This window comes from Anser anser (genome assembly GCF_964211835.1).
Source record: "Anser anser genome assembly, chromosome: 4".
In the NCBI taxonomy this organism is placed as follows: Eukaryota; Metazoa; Chordata; class Aves; order Anseriformes; family Anatidae; genus Anser; species Anser anser.
In genome coordinates, this window is record NC_139724.1 from 13073668 (window position 1) to 13100147 (window position 26480).

The 26480-nt window shown below is 43.0% G+C and overlaps 1 protein-coding gene and 1 long non-coding RNA gene across 5 annotated transcripts; one reads left to right on the forward strand and one right to left on the reverse strand.

Annotated features, from left to right (window-relative positions):
* On the reverse strand, positions 1 to 26480 carry HIPK4 (homeodomain interacting protein kinase 4). 3 transcript variants are annotated; one of them, XR_014584544.1, is made up of 3 exons: positions 25944 to 26480; positions 24625 to 24763; positions 1 to 678 (listed from the first exon to the last, which is right to left on the reverse strand). XR_014584544.1 is itself a non-coding variant. In XM_083836427.1 (2 exons), the coding sequence occupies exons 1-2, from the start codon at positions 2572 to 2574 to the stop codon at positions 650 to 652; spliced, it is 1452 nt and encodes a 483-aa protein (XP_083692553.1). In that variant the 5' UTR covers positions 2575 to 2691; the 3' UTR covers positions 1 to 649. The 3 variants fall into 3 exon arrangements, 1 of the variants encoding a protein (XP_083692553.1); XR_014584545.1 differs by lacking the exon at positions 1 to 678 and adding an exon at positions 8396 to 17427 and having other exon boundaries at positions 25944 to 26479; XM_083836427.1 differs by lacking the exons at positions 24625 to 24763; positions 25944 to 26480 and adding an exon at positions 1152 to 2691.
* On the forward strand, positions 2777 to 8388 carry LOC310899695. Of its 2 annotated transcripts, none has more exons than XR_014584546.1 (3): positions 2777 to 4454; positions 5347 to 5383; positions 5499 to 8388. It is a non-coding gene; the product is annotated as an uncharacterized lncRNA (long non-coding RNA). The 2 variants fall into 2 exon arrangements; XR_014584547.1 differs by having other exon boundaries at positions 4346 to 4366.

Consider the following 26480-nt stretch of genomic DNA (forward strand, 5'->3'; position numbering starts at 1 on the left):
GGGTGTCACACCAAGGGGGACACACTGTGCAGGGACAGCTGTGGCCGGTGTTCAAGTGGGACTGGTGCTCTCCGTACGGCATGGACATCGGCGATGCGGGGTGCTGGGAGCGGCTGTGCAGCTCCTGCTGTGAGGTGAGGAGGAGCAGACCCCAGCCGATCCCAGCACTATGCTTTGGGTGTTCTGGGGGGTACAGAGCACTTTTTGTAGACTTTTTGTTGAAATTAGAGGTGAGTGCCATACCTCTGGGTAGCACCTGCATCCTTCGTGCCACCCTGTGTGGTGTAAGCAAGCATCGGTCCCGGACACCCCGCGATCCTGGGACACCCTGCGGTCCCAAATCCATCTTGCACCCATCAAGGAGACTCAAAATGTTCATTCAACAGCAAATGCTTTATTGGGGAGCACTGCAATGGCCAGTGCCCACAAGGGTGGTACACCCACTCCCCCCAGCAGCACCCGGTGATGAGCGGAGCAGAGGGGTTGTGTGGAGGTGAGGAATAGGAAGGTCCGGGATGCTCAGAGGCGGGCGCAGGGTCTCTTGTCTCTCACTGGCAGCTCAGTGGCACTGCAGGTTGTGGGGGGCCTGGAGGACCTGCGAGTCCTGGTCCGATGAGCCGTGCTCAGGGCCGGTGATGGGATGGGGGTGTCAGGGCTGTTCCGTCTCATCAGGGCTCGCTGCAGGTGAGAAAAGCACCGGGGCGTGAGCAGCACGCTGGGGGGGGCCTGGGGGACATGTCACAGCCCGTGCTGTGGGTCTCTGTGTGGAGCTGGGGACCCAGGGATAGGGAGAACCCATGATATGGGGAGCATATGGGGACATGCAATGGCAGGGACCCCAAAATGCGTGATGTGGGGAGCACATGGGGACATGGGGCTGATGGGGACATGGAATGGCAGGGACCCCAGTACCCATGATGTGGGCCTGATGGGGACATGGAGAACCTGGGGCCCTGAGGAACCCGCAACACTCATGATATGGGATTCAGGGAGCGTCAGGGACCTGCAGCACCCATGACATGGAGCAGTGGGGGATATGGAGCACCAGGGGACATGGAGCACCAGGCACCTGGAGCACCCAGGCACCTGAAACCCCCGGGGGACCCCAAGCACCCTGGACTCTGTGCCAGCCCCCTGCCCCACAGTGGTACCTTGGCATGGGGCGAGGCGGACGCTCCCCCGTGCATGTTCTGCTCCTAGCTGCCACCTGGCCACGCCACCAGGAGGAGACCGTGGCCCCAACACAATCAGGTTACCCGAAACTGTGTTCCTCTTGCGGCGCTGTGGGTGCTGCGCTGCCCGGTGCCAGCTCCCATAGTGGCAGGGGATGGGGTGGCAGGCGCCGTGCTGGCTCTCCTCGCCTAGGCTGAGGTTGTCCATCTGGGTGGTGGCTCTCTTCACACTGCAATAGCCATGCTCTTCTGGTGGGAATGCGATGCCTTCTTCCACAGTCGGAGTGGCAGCGGCACCAGCAGCATCCTCGCGGGACGCCTGGGTGGCCTGCTGGCACAGCTGGTAGTACTGGGTGGCCTGGAAGCTGGACTCGAGCTGCCGCATGGAGATGAACGGGTGCTTGAGGGCGGTGCTGGGCGCGATCCTCTCGTGCGAGTCCCAGGTGAGCATCCTCTGCACCAGCTCCACCATCCCGTGCAGGTCGCAGCGTTCGGCCAGCACCTCCTGCCTGGCGCCAAGCAGCGGCTGCACGTTGACTGCCACCATCTGCTCCAGCGAGGAGAGGATGTATCTCCTCCGCTCCACCGTCACCTTTGCCCCAACCACCATCACCTCTGGCTTCAGCTGCCAAGCTCCAGCCGGATCCGGCGCCCGCCGGAAGAAGCGCTGAGCTTTGCGGGCAGTGCACAGCAGCCTCCCTGGAGGCAAACCCTGCGTCTTGCAGATGTAGCGGACCTGCTCGTCCTCATTTCTGCCTGGATAGAGCGGCCTGCCCAGGTGGAGCTCGGCCACCACACAGCCCAAGGACCACATGTCCATCTTCTCGCAGAAGGGCAGCCCCAGCAGGATTTCGGGCGCCCGGTAGAAGCGGGTCTGGATGTAGGGCTCCTTGATGAAGCACACCTCGCTGAAGATGCAGGCCGAGCCAAAGTCCACCAGCTTCACGTGGAAAGGGTGACGCGCGTGGTCCACCAGCATGATGTTCTCCGGCTTCAGGTCACCGTGGATGATGGCGAGCTCCTTCAGCTTGGCCAACGCCACCAGCACCTGCGCCATGATGGTGCGGATGTGCCGCACGGGCAGCGACGAGAAGTTGTTCTTCTTCTGGAATTCAAAGAGGCTTTGTTCCAGCAGTTCGAAGACCAGGTAGGTGCAGGCACTGTCCTGGAAGGACTCGAGGAAGCGGACGATGTGTGCTGCCTCCGTGTCCACTGCCTGTAGCGCCCGCAGCAGCTTCACCTCGTTCCAGGCGCTCTGGCCTTGGTTGCCTTTGTTCCTCAAGATCTTAATGGCAACCATCTCTCCCGTGCTCCTCCGACAGCTCCTGGCCACCTCCCCGAAGGTCCCCTTACCCACCATGTCCACAATATCGTAAAGCTCGCCACCCGCCACCAACGTCATTATGGCTGGGGAGGGGACGAGGTTGGACAGGGACGGACAGGATCGTCCCCACGATGCTCCCCCAGGGACCCAATTCTGGGCCGTGGTTCTGTCACTGTTGCACCGGGGCAATGGCCGTTCCCATGGCCACCCCCCCCCCCCCCCCCGCCCTCCAGCTCCCCCCATGGATGTGCTCAGGACCAGTTCTCACACTGACCTTTATTCCAGCAGCACCAAGGTTTGGGGAACGAAAGCAGATAATTTTCTTATTTACCTTATGACATACTACAGAACTCCTCCATACTTGTTCAGCCACAGGAGGACTCCAGTGTGCCCGAGAGAGCACTAGAGAGCCCTGCGAGGCCTCCAGAGGCCACTAGATTCCAGGAAGTGTCCTTATTTTGCTTCTAGTGTTCAATAGCAGGCTCGTAGGGCATCCTAGAGTGCCCTGGGAGGCCTCTAGGGCATCTTAGAGGACAATGGGCATCACTGGCAGGCTTTCTGGGGCAGCTAGAGGGTACTGGGTGGCCCTGATGGACCTGCGGAGGATCTAGAGTGCAGCAGAGGACCACAGGAGGCCTGCAGTGTGCCCAAGAGTGCACTAGAGAGCCCTGCGAGGCTTCCAGAGGCCATTAGATTCCTGGAAGAGTCCTAATTTTGCCTCTAGGGTGCAAGAGGAGGCTTGTAGGGAACTCTAGCGTGCCCTGGGAGACCTCTAGGGCATCCAAGAGGACACAGGGTGTCACTGGGAGGCTTTCCAGGGGAGCTAGAGGGCACTGGGTAGCCCTGGTAGACCTGCAGAGGATCTAGAGTGCAACAGAGAACCACAGGAAGCCAATTTCTCCCATCAAAAAGTGCTCCCAACGGAAGCATCTGCCTTGGGGTCAGGTGAGCGGCTGAGGTAAAGGAGCGGAGGAGAGTAACTGTCCTTGGAGTGCTGTGGCTTTTGCTGCTGCGGTTGCTTTCTCTTTTGTTTAGCAGGTGCCACAGGCAAGGTGGGCTGTGATAGTCTAGAACAGGAGCAAGGCAGGTCACTTGAATGCTGCACGGTTCCTGAGGAGGTGTTGTAGAGGAAAAAGGTTGTCTGGAATTGCAGTTCCTTATGGCAGTCATATTCCGTAGGTGAGGAGGTGCCTGAAGTGCCATCCCGTGCAGCCTGAGCATGCCTCGTTGAGGATGAAGCCTGCTTTCCAGCGGTCACCAAAGCCAAGGTCGAGCTGAAATGCTGTGTCTGTGTTTGAGTTGGGGTTGTGCCTTGGTGAGTGTGGGAGTAGTTTTTAAGTCGGTGCAGCAGAAGGCCAGGTTTCAGTGTCCTGTAGTGTGTTTTGACCCATCAGCATAGCCTTTCGGTTTTCAGATCGCCTACTCAAGTGCCTGATTTCTCCTGCGAGTCATGTTACTACGCTGAATTGATTTTTTTTGGCGTGTAATCTGTTATGCTCCTAGATTATTTTTGCCTATGTATAGAAAGGCTTGAGCTAATTTCAGCTGAAATAGTTTCAGTTACTTGCTTGGTCATATTGTTCATATTCAAAGCTGAAGCAAAAGCACAGGAATTGTTGCTTCTAGAAACAGACCAGTTCTCTTGTCTGCACTCTGCACACTGTTGAGCTAAGCCAGATAAAATAATTATAATAAATAAATAAATAAATAAACACATAGAGCTGCTACTCCTCCTGCTGTCTTTCTCCCTTCTTGTGCTTCACCCCTCCCCTTTCCCAGGTGATTGGGGTGGGTGTCAGGTGGGGCCTGATGGTATATGAGCCACAGGCATCCCACCAGAGAGCTTTTTCTGCCTGAGCTGCTCTTTGGGGTAAGTGCGTTGTTTTTCCTTCAGTCAGTTGCAGGGTTCTTTAGGTGGATCAGAGCCTATGGACTGATGCGTTTCCAAGTTGAGAGAGGTAAGCACATCTTTTTGAGGTAACAACTAGTAGGATCTTTTAGAGTAAAGCAATCTATATAGTAGTAGGTGCCTTTATTGCATGCAGCTCTTCTTCAGGTGAGTAATTCTTATAGCATGTTTACAGATAGGATGACAATGTTACTTTGCGTGTTTGCTTTGTGGTTCTAGGTCTCTTCTGATTTTTGCAGAATTACAGGGCTTACTGTGAATGTGACCTTCTGTCTTAATCTGTATGTCAGATATTATCAAATTTACAACCTAGGTGGTAAAGTGAGGGAGTAGGGTTTAGGGGAAAAGAATATATCCTCCAAGTTCCCTGTGCCAGAATGTACCTGAAAACAGCAGCAGTAGGCACATAAGGTGTAGTCTTTTTCAGGGTTAGGGGCAGTTTGCTATATTTTTGGAGTTTTTTCCTGCTGTTTTGCTGGCTGTAGAGTCTTTAGACCTTGTAGCCTTCTAGATTTTAAGTGTTTGGAATTCACTTAATAGAGGGATGTTTAGCAGAAGTTCCTGGTCAACTTGTTTTTGGGACATGGTGGGGTATGCTTCTGTTTTTGTGTTATATTTTAATCTCTAGATATATCAAGCCATTTGTGTAACACTCCAGAGGATTCACAAAGAGTTTTAGTACGCACCACAAGGGGCTTGACCACATAGGTGCAGTATTACCAAGAGACTGAGCAGGGTCACCCTTTTTAGCTGTAAAGGATAAGTCCGTGATTACTCCTGATGGGGCTGCTGTGCATTCATGGTCTGTTGGCATTTTTGGACCTGAGTTTTGTTTTTTTTTTTTTTCTGGCTCTGGTCTTTGTGCTTGAGTCCTGTGCAAGGAGCTGTACTGTTTGTGTGTCCTGACTGTCTCTGTTTGTTTCTTGTGGCCTAGGTCATAGGCACAGACTAAGCTGGAAGCTTGAACGAGGCACGAGGGTGAGTGGATGGCACTGTGGGCCGTGAGTTGGTCGGTTGCTTTTGTTAGTCTGTTTTGCCTGGTGGGCAGGCTTGGTAAGCACCTTGCGACAGCAGTGTGCATCTCCTGCCACAGTCCTGTGTCATGCCAGACATCAATGGTTCCGGTTCCTGAAATACTGGAGAAGCCTCAAAGTGCAAGAGGAGCAGGGAGCATGATGCATCTCTTTGGGACATTAGGTGAGTGAAGCGGTGGTACTGTGTTGGGGGACATGGGTCTGGGGCTTGGCTGTTGGAGTAGGGGAGGAAAGAAGAGGAGTGGGAATAGACTGTTTTGTGGATTGTCACGTTTACTGTTCTTTCTCCTTGATCTAACCACTGTGACCTTGGCTTGGCATGGCGAATGGAAGCACTAAACCTCGATCGGGAAGGTGAGTGGAGAGAAGTTGAAAAATGAGTGTGGTTTTTGGTTTGGCAGTCTATCGATCCACCTCTGGGTGACTCCTCTTTTCAGGGGATGAAGAAAAAACTGTCAACATCCTAGTAGGCCTCCATGGGTTCACGCTGAGGATGGATTCTGACCCCTGAGAATCAAGTCAAGGGGCAAATACTGTGTGTGGTGGGGGAGGCAGAGAGTTGTCTACCGGTGGTCTATCTGACTTAAGTAGCAGAACAGGTCAGTTGACTACTGTTTTACTTCTGAGGAGGGTGTTGCAATGGAAGAAGTTTGGCTGGTGTGCTGGTGCCTGATGACGATTTGTTTCTGCAGGTGAAGAGGAGCCTTCTGCCTGAAACAATGTCCTGCCTGTTCTTTGTGTTCCTTGTTGAGGATGGAATCTGCCTCCCAGCATTCCCAAGGGGGCAAATGCTATGTTTGGGTTGGGGTTGTGAATGGACACATAGGGCAAGGATATGTGCTTTTAAGTCATTGCAGCGGATGGGGCCTTTCAGGATTGGTCACAGTCAGGCAGAGAGAGGGTGTGTGTGGGGGCCTGCCAGGTACACCGTGAGCATGCGCCATGCAGGGCGGTTCCAGTTTGAAAAGAGAGAAAGTGCAGAGTCCTATTGTGTGTGGGGTTGCATAAAGACTCCCAAAGGGAGTTCAGATGTACCCAAAGGCTTCCGTTGGGAGCACTTTTTTTGTTGGGAGAAACTGGTGATGTTAGTGTTTTTTAGGGTCCCTTATCAGGGAGTGTGAGCAGGAATTAGGCCTGGTGGAGTCACTCCCTGCCGTTCCTGAGAGAAAGGCACCAGGGACACACACCTGAAATAGTGGTGGGCCCCCTGCCCTGTTGATTGTCAGTCAGAGGGATTGGACCTGGGAGATGAAGAAGAATGGAAGCAGGTCCTGGCTCAGCATTGCAGGTGAGCCCCCTCCCTACCTGCCTCGCCTCCCCAGGTGCCCTTATGCAGTAGGTTTGAGGCCATGGAGCTCAAGGGACAGGGTGGTGAGGATGTGGGGAAAAGTCCACCCAAGAGGCTGTCTGGGGCAAGGAAGTCGACTCCACACCTCAAGAGTTCCTCCACCAAGAAGAAAAGAAGGGTAATGGTCATAGGCGACTGCCTTCTGAGGGGAACAGAGGGCCCCATATGCCATCCAGACCCTACCCGTAGGAAAGTCTGCCGCCTTCCTGGGGCCCAGGTCAGTGACAACACCAGGAAAAATCCTGGCCTTGTTTGTCTGTCTGATTGTTACCCCTTAGTGATAATTTGGGCTGACAGAAATGAAACAACTGAGAGAAGCCTGAAGGCTACCACAAGGGACTTCAGGGGACTGGGGCAGTTACTAGACAGTGTGTGTATGTGCAGGTGGTGTTTTCCTCTATCCCTTCAGTGGTGGGGAGGGATAATTGAGCAGATGTGGAAAGCCCAGCTGATCAATACATGGCTGAGAGACTGGTGTTTTCACAGGATTTTTTTTTTGATCATGGGGAGGTTTACTTGGCACCTGACCTGATGGCTGCTGATGGGTCCCACCTGTACCAAGGAGGGAAATGTACTCCAGTCCAGGAACTGACAGGGCTCATTGAGAGGGCTTTAAACTAGGTATGAAGAGGGACGGGGGGAAATAAGACTTGATAGAGATGAGTCACGCCATTGCCCTCACCCTCAACCCTGGGACTGCTCCCGCAGGCTCAAGTGCATCTACACCAATGCACGCAGCATGGGCAACAAACAGGAGGAGCTGGAAGCCATTGTGCAGCAGGCAAACTGTGACCTAGTTGCCATTACTGAAACGTGGTGGGACCACACTGACTCAAGTGCTGCAATGGATGGCTACAAGCTCTTCAGAAGGGACAGGCATATAAGGAGGGGTGGTGGCATGGCTCTCTACATCATACTGCTTAGGATCATGGTTTAGTGGGTGACATTGGTAGTGGGGTGATTGTTGGACCAGATAATCCTGAAGGTCTTTTTCAACCTGAATGATTCCATGATTCCAACTCCGGAATGTAACGAAGTTGAATGATATTCTCTCCACTGAATTCCCTGCCTTGAGGATCAGGAGTTTTGAAGCCATCCACACTGGCTTTAATGAGACCTAGTGAGAAGTTTAAAGGTGTGTGAAACAAAATAAAGTGAAGTTACTACAGCTTAGCGATTGCACTGTGGTTTAGATTAATGCATTCTGGATAGCATTTGCTGGTGGTAAAGGATGCTGCTATAGTCAGCTCCTGTAGGTCAGCTGATGCATGATATATCATTAAGGTGTGTTAAGTTGTGCATCTTCATGCTAAGCTTTTCCCAGCTCTTGGTGTATCCTAGAGTAGGATCATTTTCATATTATTAGTCTGCAACAGTATACCTTTTGATTGTAACTTTCTTTAGCTTTGTAAAACTTTACTTGGTTTCTTAATATTATTAATAACCTCCTTAAGTTATGGTGCTCTATAGACTGCTTTGAGCTGATGCCCAGAATGTCCTTGGCTGGACAGATTATTTGCTGTTGCTGGACCTGTATCCCAGACATACAATCCAGTGTATTGAACACTGTTACCTGTACAATATTATTTATTAACTTTGCTTTACAGATGGGAAATTGAAGTGATGAAGTGGTAGTGAGTGGGACTTTCATGAACCCAGCATACTTACTCTTGCTTCAAAAAGGAAAACTTCAGTAGCTCTGGTAATTGAATCAAACTCTCTCAAGCAGAAACACCACTGAAGCCATAGGAGCACCCTTGCTTTTGTCACTTCTTTTGCACGGGAAAACCCAAAAGCCGAAGCGCTTTTTGTAATACCAACATAATGTGGCTTTATTTGCACATTGTTGTCCTATCACTTTTGAAATCCTGGCAGACAGTGATAGGCATCCTGCTTTGGCTGTGTACATCTGGTCACCCTCGAATGGAGCCAGTGATGCTAATTAATTCTAGCAGTACACAACGCCTTGTTCTGTTCTGTCATAATTCACTGAAGGCGGTGAAAGCTATACCCCTCTCTGTGAGGTTTCAAGCAAGCACGTGACTGGAATACTACTTCATGTGTATTCCACATTCTTCTTTAGCCTTGATTTACCTCAAATAAAAGTTCAATTCAGACGAAAAGTTCAAGCAGATGAATTTAGCCTGCTGAATAGGCCTTTAACTACAAGAAAAGATTTCTATTTAATGAAAACAACATGAATTTTGTTTGTTACATTTTAACTAAAAATAGTTTAAATAAACTGAAAAATAAATAACATAACCTAAAAATAAGTAAACTAACCGAAAATAAATAAAATACTGTCTTCACTCTCTTCACCTTCTACCCCTCTGTACCAAAACCAAAAAAAAATTAAAAAAAAAATCAGAGCCAAATACCTTTCAGTTCCCATGAGGTTTAAATGGCTAATAGCCTTAAGTGCCTTTGAAAATAACTGGATTAATGGCAATGCTGTTTTAATAAGAGTGGCAGCAAATACCTCACACCAGCAGAAATAGAGAGTCTTGGGTTAAAGTGATATATTCAGCACAGATATCATTTAGCTTCTTCCAAAACTGGATTCATTTTCATACCAGATTGTTGCATAACATGCTTTTAAAAGAAAAGCACACCTATTGGACTCCAAAGCTGGATGGAAAGACATTGCTAAGTGAAAACGTTATTTCAATGACAACAACAATCTACCAGAATATTTGGGGGTGGGAGGGCAACAGATGACAGGGAGGACTGGTTAAACACACCCACATTAATTTGTGTGCACACCAGATCATGTTATTAAAGTCAATTAACTGGCTTTTTAATTTTTCCTGTTGGATATCACCAAATATTGTGGTGGCAGCAGCAAGAGAAGGGTGACTAATAACTCAACAGTAATTTCCCTAGTGCCTGTAAATAACAAACATTGTTAGCAAATGAGTGATGGAGGTCAATGGGCCATACAGCCATTAGATGGTTTAATGATATGCTGCAGGTTATCTCAGGGCACAGTGCACTAACGACATTCTCAGCCTTCCCTGCAGCAAATAACCTCTGCAACCTGAGATAAGCAGTCACACTGCGCAATACAATATAATAGAAAATGACCCCAATGAGAAATTTCTCTTCTGTTTGACATTTAATGTTCTAGCATCCATCAAAATCTGTCCTGAAAAGAGTGCTGTCCTTCTTAAATCTGTTTTTGTTAATTGAGAAGCTCGTAAAGGGCAGAAACCAAATGTCCTCAGACTTGTGGCTTATGGGTAAAGAGGTAATCAAGTCAGTTGGAGAAGAATGCCTAGCATGTAGCATTTTGTTTTGCTTTTCTGGCAGTTGCTTGGTCCTTGAAAAGACATAATCCAAGGAGAAGTATAAACAGTATGGTCTGTTTTGTGCTGTAGGATATACTGAAAAACCATAGCAGACCCTGCAGTCTTGAATATTTTGACTTTATGAAATCTGTTGGGTCACTTCTCAATGGTACATTTTTGGAGTAAGATGGTAATCCAAGTTACCATGGATTTGGGACCAGCATGTTAGGTTGGTGTAAAATGGCAAATTAACTTCAGTGCTACCACACAGTTGAAGGGAACCTAATAGCAGGTGCCAGGTAATCAGCCATGGTGCGGAAAGAGTGATTTCTCTGGATCTGACTGTAGCTTCAGAAACACCATACTGTGTACGTAGACCCTGTTTTGCTTAAACCAGAAGACCACATACAGCATTCACTCTTTGTTGCCCCTTCTGTGTCAGTACAGAAAGGTGGCAGATCATCCTCTTGATTTCTGTGGATAGGAGAAGGTAAAACTAGAGGTGTAAGACTATATGAAACAAAGACCTGAATAACGCTGTGGCAAAAAAAAAAAAAAAGAGACAAGCAGTCCCAGACTTGAAGTTTCTCAGAAGAGAAGCTAAAGATGAAACAGAAATGACTCACTTGAATTCCTTCGTCACAAGGACATTTAAGAAGAGGCAATATATCTACTGTTTGATTAAAGTAAGTTAAATATTTAAATATTTCATAAGGTAATTTTTATTCAGTGTTAACAATATTGTAATTTAAAAGGAAAAAATGCATTAGAAAAGAGGGTCTGAGAAAACAAACAAAATGGAGTGGAGACTGAGGAGCCACTGCATTAGTTACAGGAATTCCCTTTCTCTAGCAATGGGAAGGCTAGCTAGCAAGGTCATGTGCTGGAAGCCATTTACTTCATATGATCCGTATAGCCTGTTACTCTATTCCTTTTTAATCTGGTGATCAGTTAATGTATGACTGCTGTGGTTTGCCTTCTTACCTTTTGTTGCTGCCTGACCACCCAGAAGTAGTAGACGTATGCAGCAAGGACACTTACTTAATAAGCTGAAGACTCTGTAATCACACTAAATTTCCAATGTCTTAATGTGAGACTAAAACTGTAAACTCAGTATTACAGTTGTATCGAAGTCTTAAAACTGAAGAAGCGATGTTTTCATGATGAAATACCATCTTTGTGCCCTGTTCAGTGTCTATACATATTTTGAAAAATTCATTAGATCAGGTTACTGGAAAAGTCAGATAATAAATTAGAAGTGGATACATTAGTTAGAAATATTTTTTCTCTCACACCTATATTCTGTACACAGTCTTTTCACTTGTCCATCCATCCCAGCCTCCTAGCAGGTGCTTTGCACAATAGTTCCCCCTGGTACATCCACCCTGAAGTAGTACCTGAGAAATAATAGTTAAAGTTGCAACATAGATCATCCATTTTTGATAAATGTTATGTTAGAACACTGCTGGGAAAGTCCATGTGCAATTTACCTGACTTTCTGAGAGGAGGAATGCAGAAAGGAATATGAACACCCAACATTTTGTACACATAGTGAGACAAGTAAAAAGAGGACAAAAACTGAAGTGAAATTTAATATATGCTATGGATCAGACTTGTTCACTTATCAGGCTACTTGGTGAGTGAGATTTCCAAAGGGCTCAACACTCAGCAGCTCCCATTTGGAATAATTGGGCCACTTTACTTCCAATGTCAGGTAACACAATTCAGTACTTACTGAAGATCTTACTTGACTTTGATCTTAAATTTTCAAAAGTTTCCTGATGACCACAAGGCACATCTAGCTTCCTTTTTTTTTAATAGTACCATGGATTAACAGACCAGCCCAACCTGGGTGCCACTGCATTGATTTTTTTTTTTCTCCTGTAGCTTTGAAGGCCTTCCCAGTCCCTTACTTGGGCAAAAGTAGTAGTCATTCCAGCAACAAGATTATACATCCTCTTGTTGATAACTAAATTGCTCTTGTTGACTTAATTTTAAAGAAGCCATCATGAAAGTCACAGGTTCTTGGTCTTGCAGGATTAATCTGATTAATCCAATTACTTGGAAAACACCTGGGAGCAGATGAGAATGTGACTTCCAGAATAAAACATTCATCATATTTATAAGTGTCTCTCTCTTGCAAGTGAGATTTCATTCCTTTATAGTGCTCATTCTCACTAAAAATAATAACAGCCAGCAAATATTACTTCTCAAGAAAACATCAACGTACTGCAAGGGGGTTGCCAGCAAGCAAAAGAAAGGCTTAATGCCAAATAGCCAGCAAGGATTAGACTATCTATCTCGCACAAAAAGGAGAAATTCTGTGTCAGAGCATGAGCTGGGGAAGGGGATGAGAAACAGAAGTTCATGTCCTCAGCACCCTACAGTGGCTCCAGGAAAGAGAGGGGGAGTGACAGGGAGTAGAACTCACTGGGGCAGATTTTGACAGATGGGGGTAAGCCAGCCTCTGCGCAGCACTGCCAGCCAAAACACCTAGATCTCAGATCCAGGAACAGCCTGTTGCAACACCCTTTTCTCCAGGGTGATAATGCACAGATACACCAAGCTCCTAGTCTCTCCCCTCACCCAACTTTTCTTTGAGTTGCTGTTTTTCAGTGTATCTAACAGAAATCAGTGTCTCTCAGTGGCTTCCAGAGCCATGCCAGAACTCTGCAGCATGGGACCATACCCATCCCAGTACTGCTCATTTAACACAGCTGGGGAGTCAGGGGACCTGGCACACATTTGAGCTGGGGCTGGTATACACCACCTCAAACTGGAGTAAGCTCTTGGAGTGCAAGTGAATACTTCTTGTTTTAAAATGCTTTCCACAGCCTTAATAGTGTAGATCAGTTTATAAAGTCCAGATCCTGGACCTCACCATGATACCCAGCTCCTACAACTGAAAGGACAACAAAAGCCTTAGGTAGAGGCTTGACAAAATCCCTCAAGCTTATCCCCACTATATTTTCAACCTACTGTGCTGAGATCTGTCTTATCTACAGCCCCTAGTTTATTTTATTACTGCTAAGTACCTGTTTTTAAATGCTATAAGATCCATCTCTTTTCCTCCTCTCTTCCTCATTAGCTAGATGAGGCACAGAGTGAAAGGCTTCCTTCAGAAAAGCAAATTCAAATGATGTTTCCTGATTTTTCACACTTTACAGTACATACAGCAAAACCTATTGAAACAACCATGGTTTACCAAGAACAGATGCAAGATGTTTTTGTTTCCTGAATACTATGACAGCTGTCACTGCAAATGTAGAGGAGGACAACATGATATGGATGACAGATGTATGAGACAGTAAACAAGGTAGTGCCAATTGCAGACGGTCCTTCTAATTTGGGTAGAACTTGCGACAGTAATTTAATGTCCTGATCTGGAACCCATTCAGGTTTTGTTTTTTTTCTCAAAGCCTTCTAAACTGCAATACTTAATTATCTGGGATTTTACATTTTGGGGGAGGAGGAGTAGGAGAAATGGCCTTAAATGGGAGTTATTCTCTTTTAAAACCCCTCTTACTCTACAGCAATCGATCACATAATTATGTATAATACATTCTGGTGCAATTCAACCTTTGGCCTATACTACACGGGGGAAATTAACCGGTAGAGCTATTCCATAATAACTTCCATTATAGCTGTTTTGGTGCAATTTAACTATTCTGGAATAACTCCCTAGTGTGGACATTCAGTTCCAGAATAAAAGTGATTTTATTCCAGAATAGTTACTCTTCTTCCAAAGGGGAATAATCACTCCAGAATAAAATCACTTTTATTTCAGAATCATATATGCGGGGAGTTGTCAGGGTATAGCTCCCCCACAGTTATTCTAGTGCCAATTAATTTTCTCATGTACACAAAAACATTAGTAGTCTTCAGCAATACTCTGTCTTATTATACTTAGCTGTGTTTACATGGTAATCTGCATAAAATTAAGGACTGAAATTTAAACAGAACGTGTTAAGCTGTGTTAATTTTCTTCTTTACCTTGTCTCATGCATAGAAAATCAAGATTTTCTAAGAAATTCATATCTAATCTGAGGGAGAAAAAGATCTGCTTGAATACTTCCCCCTGCATAATTTTTTTGATATAATCTATCAAAGCAATCTGAGGTTTATTTTCTACAATTTACAAAAAGTAGTGCAACAAACAAACATACGTGTACACACAAAAATATTTTGGATTTGAGACTTTACTTGGTAACATGTAAAAATGATTGCAAAGGCAATCTGAAAATAATTATACTTTGGTCATAGTAAAGTTGTAGCTCAAATGAACTGAAAGTCTTAAAGCAAAAAATTGAAGACATGATTAATTCATTGATTTTCATAAGTGTAAAGTAAAGAGTAATGATGATAATTTGATTTTCATGGCTGAAGTTGTCGTCTTTCAGCAGTATTCACTAGCATTTTAATAACCTTTTAACCAAGGCTATGGCAAAAGTTGGGAGTTCTTAAGGTTAGCATTTGATTGTAGCTCAGATTGCAACAGGTCTGGAGAAGTTTGGAGAGAGATCCTACTCAGTTAGCCAGAGGCTTACTCTGAAACAGACTGATGGCAAAAGAAATGTTCACATTACATCTCATTCATATCCTGAGTTTGGGTCAAGATGCAGATGAATTAGCATTTAATGAGAATTTTTCAGTTTCTCCAGTTTCAGTGACGAGAAACTGAAAATAAAAAGCAAACAAACTTAATTTTTCCTTAACATTAAGCACATTCCTGTCCATAAATTCAAAATTTAAATTTAAAAAAAAAAAAAAAAGAGAGAAAGGAAAAAGTCTTTTAAGCATAAGTAATAGTTTTTGGTTTTGTTTAGTTTAGACAGTGAAGTTGGTAAACTAGTGTTTATTTGAGGTTAGAAATGTGCTTTCACAGTTATTCTGCTCTTCTGTGAAAATCCTACATTTTGAGTAGGATACTGACAGCTTCTGAGCTTCTTCTGTGAGGCACTCAGCACCTGTCAGAAGCAAGCCCTTAGGTATTTCCTCTTAACAGACAATTTTATTTTTTGAAGAAATATTAAATTGTTCTTTCACAGTGTAGCTACAGACTTTGTTCATGATAATTGAAACTTATTTTAACTTTATTAGTCATTTTCTTTCATTTTTATTGTAAAGTTAGCTTTAAATGGAAAATTGTCCCGATCATACTGAAAGTAAATGAGGACATTTCTGCAAAATTCAAAGAGAGATATTTAGGATTATTTTGGAATTATTATCATAAACTTTACCTGGATTTTAATAATCATTTTTCTTTACCCAATTCACATCTGTGCTTTAGTTTCTACAATTTTTCGGTACTATCTTCTTGGAATGATGTAGTTGTATTGGTGTATTCAGAATAGAGGGCTTATATTTGGATTAATTAAGGTGTTGAATTTGATTATTTGGGAATCTTTTGTGGGAGCTGGTCAACGATTTTAGGGCCGAGATCTGAATCTATGTATATGATGCCTATCTTGGTTTTAAGTTTGTCGAAAGGCAGATTACACAATTGTCACTTGACTATCCATGTTGATTTAAAGCACAGCCTAGTCTTGGTCTGCAGAGGTTATCTAAAGTATGTCTTCTGCACATCTCTCCATTCTATAATATACTGTAGTAATTCAAAATCCATCTTAAAATGTCTCACCTGGGAGACGTTTTATTAAGCACATGAAAAAAAAGCTTTACAGAATGATGATTTTTTTTTTCCTAGATAGTGGTACATTACAAGAGCATACAAGCATTTATTTATATGGGTTTTTAAATACCCATATAAAAACAATTTACATTGGGATCCATTTCATTCAGAGATGTTTTCATTTAACAGATGGATACAGTTCTGCAAACAGCATTTGCACCTGCAATGTGAAGTAGCTATGCATTTTGGTGACAACAGACCTACAAAACGATCTGTGTCACACTGCTGTGCCCTCTCAGTATAACTTTTTCAATGTCATTATCAAATTCATTTGGAAAGCTGACTGAAAAGCCTAATAAGAAATATGATTAACCACTCCCTTGTCAAGTTATAGTTTTGTTTTGTTTTTTTTTTTACAGTGATGTCTGAAACTGGCATGTTTGTTCTGACCTAACATGTATCATTCAAAACCAGCCTATTTCTTCTGCCTTTTAATTGTTTTTATTTTGCCTAAGAATTTTGCATGCCTAATTTGAAACCAGAATGACTTTTTATAGACAAGTTTTAAGAGTCAACTTGATAAAATAGGATTAAAATTGTAACAGGTTTACTCTAAAACAGAATTAACATTCATTAAATTTCACATATATATATATATATTTATTTTTTTTTACAAAGCTCAATACAACTTTATTATACCAGTAAGAAAAGGTAACAAAATTGCATGTATCAAATATGTGCTATTCACATAGAGAAAATAGAAACTTTAAGGGCAAAATAAGTGAATAAGTCTGTTTAAGGGATTTAGGGCTCTTTTTAAATATACAGATAGTAACAGTACACTCTGCATAGCGTTTCTGACATCTGCAAGCATGTTCTTGCACAGATATTTCTGCAAATAAACGCTGGGAACAAGGATGCTGGGGGAAGGCCAGATCATGCAGAGTCATGGTTGTAGAATTGGCCTTATTTGGCAGTAGAGACATTCACATATGGAAAAAATCAGATCTTGGGAAAGCCTGAGTTCAAAAAGCACTAGGTCTTTGAAAGACCCAGGAGGGTAGCTGGGCTCACTAAAAGAAATAATTTGACGGGTTTAAAAGGTGGAGACTCAGACAAGGAGCTATTCTGCAGTTGTAATAGGCAGTTTTCAGGATGGTAACTAAAATACCCTGGAGCTGGAGGTGAAGGACAGAGCCATGCACTCCTGCAGTAGTTAATTGATAGGAGGTGTCCCACTACCTTCAGTGATGAATAAAGGACATTTGGGAAACTGAAAACCAAAATAATACTAATCATACTACCTGATAAGAGGCACAACCAATTAAAAACCCCTCACCTTCAGTAGTTTGACTGGGTTGTTTTTGTGCATTGGCAAAGATAACAAAACTCCTGTATTTACACTGCAAAAAGATGGTGGCCCTAGAGTATGGTGAAGCAGCCACACATTTTCTCCTAGCATTTCCTAGCTAGAAATATGTGCACGTGCTTTATGCTTCCATCTAACCCTGTGTGAAATGTCTGATTTTCTGTGTGTGGGCAGTACCTTCACAGGAATTCTCAAGAGTTCAGATATATTGAGTAAGAATAGCAGGTCTGCAGTTAACATTTGACTGGCACTTCTGCATGTTCAGAGTCAAACCAAAGGTCTGCCAAGCTGAAAGGTCAATGCCAGAAATCCCAGGCATGCACTGCTCCTTCCAACTGTAAAAACATTTCATCTGGGAAAAAAAAAAAAAGGTGTCATAGAGAAGTCCAAATGCACCATAGTTAAAACTGATGGGTTTGTACTATTCAACAAATCATTTTCTAGGTCACCATCATTCTAGAAAGCTTCAGTTGAAGTTGTGAAATGTACTGTATGAGGCAAAGAAAGAGATTTAGTTATACTTACTAAAGAAAGGAATCATAGAATCATATTATGATTAGGGTTGGAAAAGACCTCCAAAATCATCTGGTCCAACCATCACCCCACTACCAATGTCACCCACTAAACCATGTCCTTAAGTATCACGTCCAACCTTTCCTTAAACACCCCCAGGGACAGTGACTCCACCACCTCCCTGGGCAGGCTGTTCCAATGCCTAACCACTCCTTGTGAGAAGAAATGTCTCCTCATTTCCAGCCTGAACCTCCCCTGGTGCAACTTGAGGCCATTCCCTCTAGTCCTATCGTTAGTTATCTGTGAGAAGAGACCAAACCCCAGATCCCCACACCTTCCTTTCAGGTACTTGTAGAGAGCAATGAGGTCTCCCCTGAGCCTCCTCTTCTCCAGACTAAACACCCCCAGCTCCCTCAGCTGCTCCTCACAGGACTTGTGCTCCAGACCCTTCACCAGCTTCGTAGCCCTTCTCTGGGCACGCTCCAGGGCCTCGATGTCCTTCTTGTAGTGAGGGGCCCAAAGCTGAACGCAGTGCTCAAGGTGCAGCCTCACCAGAGCAGAGCACAGGGGGACGATCACCTCCCTGCTCCTGCTGGCTGCACTATTCCTGGTACAAGCCAGGATGCCGTTGGCCTTCTTGGCCACCTGGGCACACTGCTGGCTCATGTTCAGGCGAGCATCAATCAGCACCCTCAGATCCTTTTCCTCTGCACAGCTTTCCAGCCACTCTGCCCCAAGCCTGTAGGGCTGCATGGGGTTGTTGTGGCCAAAGTGCAGGACCCGGCACTTGGCCTTGTTGAACCTCATCCCACTGGCCTCTGCCCATCGACCAGGTCCCTCTGCGGGGCCTTCCTACCCTCCGGCAGATCGACACCCCCCTTTTCTGGGAAAGCCCTACTCAACACAGCCCTTCTCTGTGTGAACAGCAGGTCTAGCAGGGCACTCCCTCTGGTAGGCTCACTGACCAGCTGAGTCAGGAAGCTGTCTTCCACACTCCAGGAACCTCCTAGACTTCTTCCTCAGGGCTGTATCTTTTTTCCAGCATATTTCTGGGAAGTTGAAGTCCCCCATGAGGACAAGCACGGGCGATTGAGCGACTTCTGCCAGCTGCTTATAGAACACCTCATCCATCTCTTCATCCTGGTTTGGCGATTTTTAACAGCCTATAAGAAAGCTGGGAAGGAACTCTGTATAAGGGATTGAAGTGGTAGGACAAGGAGTAATGACTTTAACCTGAAAAAGGGTAGATTTAGATTAGATTTTAGGAAGAAAATCCTTACTCTAAGGGTGGTGAAGCAGTGGAACAGGTTACCCAGAAAAGTTGTGGGTACCCCATCCCTGGAAGTGTTTAAGGACAGGTTGGATGGAGCTTTGAGCAACCCAGTCTAGTGGAAGGTGTTCCTGCCCATGTCGGGGGGGATGGATCTAGATCTTTAACATCCCTTCCAACCCAAACTGTTCTATGATTCCACATTGAGCGGTCCTAAATATCTGGGTCCTGACCACGGAGAATGATCATTTTAAAGATTCTGATCTGTAGAACAACCACCCCAAAATTGTTCCTTTCCCTGTCTACTGTAAAGACCTTACTGTACATGCTATCACACATACAATGCACCTTTCCTTGCATCATATTCTGGCTACCCTGGTGAAATCAAAAGCATATTGCCTTTTTGATACTTCCTCTTGATATCTTTCCCCCTGTGACACTGTGTCATACAATGTAAGGAAGCATCCTGTGTAACAGAGTGACACAGAATAATACATCATGTCAAATATATTAAACGTTTTAAGGCATTACAGATCTGGAGGATTTCAGAAAAAAGAAACAATTGTTTGAATCCCCCCTGCCCTCCGCCACTCCCCCCCCAAAAAAAAGATATAAACGTCCACCAGAAGGTTGACATTTATACCTGAGTTTTAATGGTTCCTCTGATTTCTGTTTAATGTGGAGGCATGTGCACAATTATAGCTGTCGTGCTAAGACTGTAACTGTTACCATCTTTCTAAAAGTGTTGTTTTGAAAGGTCAGGCTAAACATTGTGTGCTTTGAGGTTTTTTCATTCTATTTTCCTATGGACCTTGATGATGGCAGCAGGATTGAGCCAAAAGATACCGGTATTTTCTGGTAACTGACTCTGCTCTAGGAGAGAGTGAAGTAGGATTTTCTTTGTTTTTCATGTTGCTTTAGCTTCATGGATTCCCTGACTTTGTCTTTTGTGATGATACTATGTGGCAGCTGGACATAGTACTGAGGGCTGATCTACAGATGGGCTCTGGAAAGCTACAGGTTGAACCATCTAGAGGTTTCAGCCCAAATATACGTAGAGGAATGGAGGTCGAACTCCAAGTAATATGCCATCAAGTTACAAGGATAGGCCAGGAACCTCACACAGTATCTTTCTTTTTGCCAGGAAATCTGTTCCCAGAGGTACTATCAACAGTACCAGCATTAATTAGACTAACTAGGAGATAAGTCTACATTCTTACCCCTTTTAAATAATTTTTATCGCTATTGTATTTTAAACCTACTACTTTGATGAATACTTATTTTTATTACATGCTGAAACATGAGGATTTCCACAAAAAATCCCTGCCTAATCGTAAGAAATAGAACCACTGGGGAGAAGGTAGTGAGGAGAGGCTCAGAAATTCAGGAGCTGTTTAAGTAGGAAAATTAACTGAAGTGTGAGAGAAAAAGACGAACAAAGAGGACTTTTTGTTTTAACATTATCAAGACAGTGCCATTATACTTGTTTAACAGCCTAGTTAAGACAAGGAAAAGCAAGCTTATTTTCTGGGGGATTTCTGAGGAGTCATACAGAAAAGACAATTAGAAGATCTTGACTGAGGCTTAGGGAAAAAAAAAAGGAAAATGGTGTCAACCTATAAGATAGAGACAGATCAGTCTCAACATGTTGGAGAGAAAGCTCGGTGCTCAGTGGACTAGATTACCAAATCACAAATCACAGAGTCAAAGCAAAACAGAGAGAGCATAAAGAGCCTTAAAAATTCAGTCAAGAGTGTACAAGAATAAGGAGCATGATAAATTGTTTGCTTCCTATTTTGATCACAAACATAAGTAGGATCCAACCTTGAGACAGAGCTAAAAACAACAAATGTTGTTATTTTTGTAGAAAACGGATGTAGGTTGAAAATATCCCTGAAACCAGTTTTATGGAGATATGTACTGTAGAAGGACAGGAGTCCACATTCAAAAATTTAGATAGAGGAAAGAGGACATAAATCTGGAGATGATAAAGAAAAGGCAATTTTCCCATAAATATTCCACATGAAAAGGTCCTAAAACAAATGTTTTCAACGTAATTTTAAAAGTTCGATAACAGAGAAAAAGTAGAATAAAGAACACAGTATGACTTTGTTCATATAGCTATGCTCAAGAGAACCTAATATACATGACCCCACATTGTCAAATTTGTATATGCAACATGAAAAGCTGCATAAGTTTCCTGCAGTGTTATCCCAGCTACTCATAAACCACAGAGGTACTCCTGGCACTAGTGAAATTTTATCTTGTCCCTTTGGAATATCATGTAATGCCAAGGTAATTTCAACAAAAGCACTTTGGATACCTTTGACTCAAATGAAATGAAAATGTTCTGTTAAAGACATTTCTTTCCCTGCCTTCCACTGGCATTAGCAAAGAGAATTTATTTTGCATGGCTATGCATACTATGCATACCCACACCATAACAGTTAACGTGTTTTGGAGAGTTCCATTTAATTCGTTGACATTGTAAACTAATGGTTTACTTGTAACTCATAGGAAAAGTCATCCTGTACACAGAGAATAAGTGCTGTCAACTTGCAGATGTTACATAGTGTTTTTTATAACCCCAGACCTTTGTTAAGAACAAAACTCAACTTTACAATGCTGTCAGCAAGTGCTTCCAAAATCTAGAGAAAGTTTTTTCTGGTCAGAGTCCACTGTTATGTTTCCTCCTCAACCATAAGCTGAAAGAGTTTCTTTTCTCAGGAGTCTTTTACGGCCATTGACTGCCTGGGCCATATGTCTTCATTTAATAGCTGTGGCTTCTGTTGAGTTTATTTACTTGCCCCTGCAGCTTTGAATGAAGGACTGCTTAAATTTAATTACTTTCTAGTGCAGCTTGAATAGCAAATGGGAATCTGCTAATTGATAACTTCTTCTCAATGAACCTTTGTATCTCACCCTGGCATGTTCCCCTCGGGAGCTTTGGGTAACCTCATTGTTAGGATTGCTGATTCAAATGGAAATGGATACAGGAAATTCAGATCCAATACTGTACAGTGAAGCCTGGCAGATTCAATCCACTTTTAACTTTCAGGGAGATACTCAGAGGGCAGCAAACAATTGTGTTGAGGATGGGAGTCCAGGATTGCATGTCTGAGTGACTTAGTTGTCAGCAGCTACCCATCCCTTACAAGTTAATTCTGGCTTAAAATAGGTACAGTTAATTCAACCAGAAATTCAGCTGAAGACAAGCAGATACAGTCACAAGTTCAGCGCTCCAGAAGTATCGTCAATGGAGAACTGGCCAGCAGGAAAAACATCAGAAAAAGTTTGCCACTAAGCTGAGCATCAATAAGTCCAGATGCCATAAACAGAACTGCAAAATGATTTTTCTGTCTTCAGAAAATTTCTCAGCTACGGATTGCCTTGTTCAATATATTAGGATAAAACTCATCATTACTCAGAGAGTAAGAAGGATAGTCTAGCCAGGAAGTGAGTTACTTGGAATTTCCTACTCTCATGTGGGATGGGTGATACTGAAGTCTAAGGCTCTGAATCAGGCCCTCTCAGACTTTTGTCCCACTTCCTACAGGACTGCCCTGACTACACTGGACCATGAGCTCTTCAGAAGCAAGCAAGCATCTCACCAAAAGTTCTGGAGGAGAGGAGAACAGTAGTGCTCAGGAAAAAATAAAAATAAAAATAAAAAAATTAAGGCCCATAGAAATTATGAGGTTTTAGTCCCAATGGGATGTCAATGTCTGAAGGTAAAGTCTTCACTACAAAGAGTGAGGGAATGGGAATGGTCAGGTAGAAGCGTTGGCTACTGAGTGATGCTGCAGGATATCAGCCAGCACCCACAGATTGGGTGATACTTTTCATGTGAAGTACTAAAGAGATGTGCTGGTTGGTAGCACAGACAGACTACTTAGTCTGCTACCATTGACTGCAAAAGCACTCAAGATTTTTTCCATTTTGAAAAAAAAAAAAAGAGGCATGTAAAAGTTCTTGTTTGTGTCACACTTACAGAGAAGCAAACATACACAGATTATACTTGTACTCTTGAGTTTTGCACTGAATGCTTGATAGGGACACTCTAGTAAAATCAGAAGTGCATATATAAACCTTATAACTATTTCCAGATGGCTGGAGCTATCATTTCACTTAGAAAGCCTCTTATAATTTCTTTGTGTTATTATTCCAACAAATGTAAAATCAGCATCATGTTAGGCACTACACTAGAGAGTATTCAAAGGCCATTGACCGAAGTTACTTGGGGGTTTGGCATAAACTGTGCTCTCAAAGAAAAGGGAAAAGCTTATTCTTTGCATCACAGTATAAGGAATAGTCTGGAAATTATGTGCTTATACTTTGATCGTAAGTTCCAAAACTATAGGAGTTCGTTCATGTGGTTTTGGAAATCTGTTTATTAGTTCTCTTCAGCACATACAGGAAGTACATAGAGTTCTGTGTAGCACCTTGCTTGTACTGAGAGTAGCATACAATGTTACATTAAATATTTGTGTAATCTGTTTTGCTGGAACAACTGATAAACAGCAGTGTGTTTTCTTTTCAGTATTTCAGGATTTCCTGTGTTCTGTACTCACGTACAGAATATTATTTCTTTATAAGGATTTAACCAGACAAACTTTCAAACAAAAACACTAGCCATACATCCTTACCAGAGATCAAGATTGGCCAGAAACACATTCACAGTTTATTATCATCATTTCTAAACTATCTGCAAGTCAGATGTACTGCCAGGCAGCTTTTTCAAAAAAGCTGTACCTCTTCTCATATAAATACATTTCAAAATCTCTTGCTTTGTCTACTATTTCAGTGGAGACAAAACAACTATGCACATGTATGTTTCTGAAATAGCATCTGTGCTTTTCTAATTATTGCATTTATTTGCTTTATTCTTCTATTTCATCTGTTTACTTTCTTTATCTGCTCTTCTATTTTTACTTGCTTACTCTAGTTGTAGTTTGCCAGAGGCCACTACAATGAAACTTTGTGTATTTCCATCTTTGGAGACAACTTTCTTCCTTCAACACTTTCTTCCAGTGATAATTCCTGGCGTTGCCCTATCCAAAACATTGCAGTGCAAAATATTTATTTCAAGACAGCAAAGTACAAAAGCCAGCCAGAGTGATATTCCACTCATTTGAAGGCCAGCTCATTCAATGGCCTTTTCAACGTCTTTCTTCCTCTACTTTATATCAGCCATGACTGGACTAAGTGTTGTTGTATCTTTTGTTTCATGCATCTTGTTTTTATTTTCCTCATTTTATTGGCTTCATTTCTGTTACTGTTATTGTTTTTAAGGCTTCAACATCATAGAAATCGCTGTGCTCAAACAAACGCTTCCTGTCTTCTTGTCTTTCTTGGTTCATTCTTGTCAAATGACCTTGGCATATTTTCTTATCTGTTGTTGTTCCTAAATATTGCTTTCACTTTCAGGTTCAACTTTTTTGACTTCTTTGCTCCCACCATCACTTTCTTGATCCTTGTTTTAAACTCCATCATAAAAATCTTTCTTCTATTTTCTGTTCAATGTCTATATCTCCCCTTTCATTCTTGTAAAAGCAATGTCTGTTCTCTCTGAGATTTGTTAGATGTTATTTATTGTTTTAATGGTCTGTCGCTTTGTTTCCCTTATATTGTAGTTTTGGATAACAGCAAACATATAAAAACACATAGTTTCAAAATAATTAAATACAATACAAGCAAAAATACCCTGCAAAAATGAGCAAAAAATAGACTGTAATAAGCTATATGGCAAAGAACAAATGCTTTTACCTTATTTCGGTAGTGAACCCTACTGAGATCCATCTTTGCTCCACACAACAACACTAATACTTCAGTGAAGACCTGTGGCGGTGTTCCTGTTGCTTTATGCACACTGTGTACACACTGTGTGTAACACCTCTTTCTGGGTCTGGGAGTGAAGCAGAATGAGAAAGTATGAGTAAAAAGTATTTAGATCAACTGTCACCTCTTACTACAACACTTTCCTTAAAAACATGAAGAGGAAATCTAGGTCTGGTTGCATAGACAGGAGACTTTGCAGCATCTAGCCCTAAAAGTTTAGGATTTTAGATATCTTGTCGACAGCCTTTCCTCTCTGCTTCAGAATTCCTCTGATTTTCAGTCTCTGGTTGCTGGACTGCCATCATTGCTCAGCCTTTCATTTTACATTGAATACATTAATAAGAGATTTCAAACATCAGTACATCACAATAACAATAAATCACAGACATAGTCCAGTTGATCAGAAAATGCCTGCATCATTTGAATTCGTAACTTCCAGCAGCAAGTACCATGATGCATCATTACCACCAGAATGTAACATCTTCATAAGAAACTGAGGCTCTAAGATTACACCATTTTTCTTCTTATTAATAAGCAGATAAGGGTAAATGTTACAGAATATTTCACATAAGCATTCGGTGTTTGAAAGGCTATCTTCTGATTGTTTTCCACCATTAATTTATTATAGACTGATCATCAGAAATGGTGAAAAATAGATTATTAAATTGGAAGGACAACTAAGATTAAATTTGTGTTACAAGAGGTGGGTGTTTTTCAGAAGAATCCTTATAAATTTGTGTTACAAGACATGGGTGTTTTTCAGTAGAATCCTTATTCTCAGCCACTAGGTGAACTTCAGTAGAGTCTGGTTTTGTTGCCCTCCACTAAGACCTTATTCTCCAAGTGGGCCCAGTGAAACAGGTGAATAAATATTCAATACCACAATCCAAAGTAAGGTTGAAATTCAGCCCCACCTAAAACACCCACTCAGAGCTAAGTGCCACTGCCTGAAGAGTGAACATTAAGTAAGAATTTAAAAGAGCATTAATTCATTAATATTGTCTAGAATCTAACTGAATTCTTTCTAGTAACCAACAGATTAAACATTGCATTTTACAAATTGCTACTCTGCTTGAATGAGTCATTAGATGAAATCACGCATGGTAATGTACTTCATAAGCTCTTATGCTTTAACTTTCACAGTTTTATCCAGTGATTATTTCATGTGGGAAAAAAAAAAAGAGAAAAAAAAAGCAAAAAAAGAAAAAGAAAAAAGAAAAAAAAAGAGAGAGAGAGAATAAGCTTACCCAGAAAACCTGTGTTTGTTCCCCAGCTGCTGTACAACACTTAGCATTAACTATCCAGGGTGACTGCCATTAGGAGAGAAGGTCATAAATGTTTTCACTCTCTTTTTCTGGTGAAATGAATCCTGTAGTCTCCTCTGCATAAAGCCAACATAAGGAGCGAAAAACACCCTTTTACACAGACACGCCTCTGAAAAGCAGAAAGCCTGATAGCTATGCTTCTCGATTGGGCAATAAAGAGGTGGAGTTGAATCACAGGAGGCAGAATACTAAACTAGGCCTGCATTTTCAGCAAAATGTAGGTGAGTGCTCCCACATTAAAAGGAGATTCCTCCAGCAGTACCTTGAGCAGAAAATGACAGGCAGGCATGTGGACCTTTCACAGACATCTAATCCTCTTGTATGGTAAAGAGGTTCCCAGTAGACTTCCCAAGTTAATTCCTTGTAGAACATACACAGAGAAATGCCTGATTTCTGGATCATGTTTAATTATGAGAAGGTGCCCTGTTCAGACATATCCATCTTTTCCTTCCATGTACT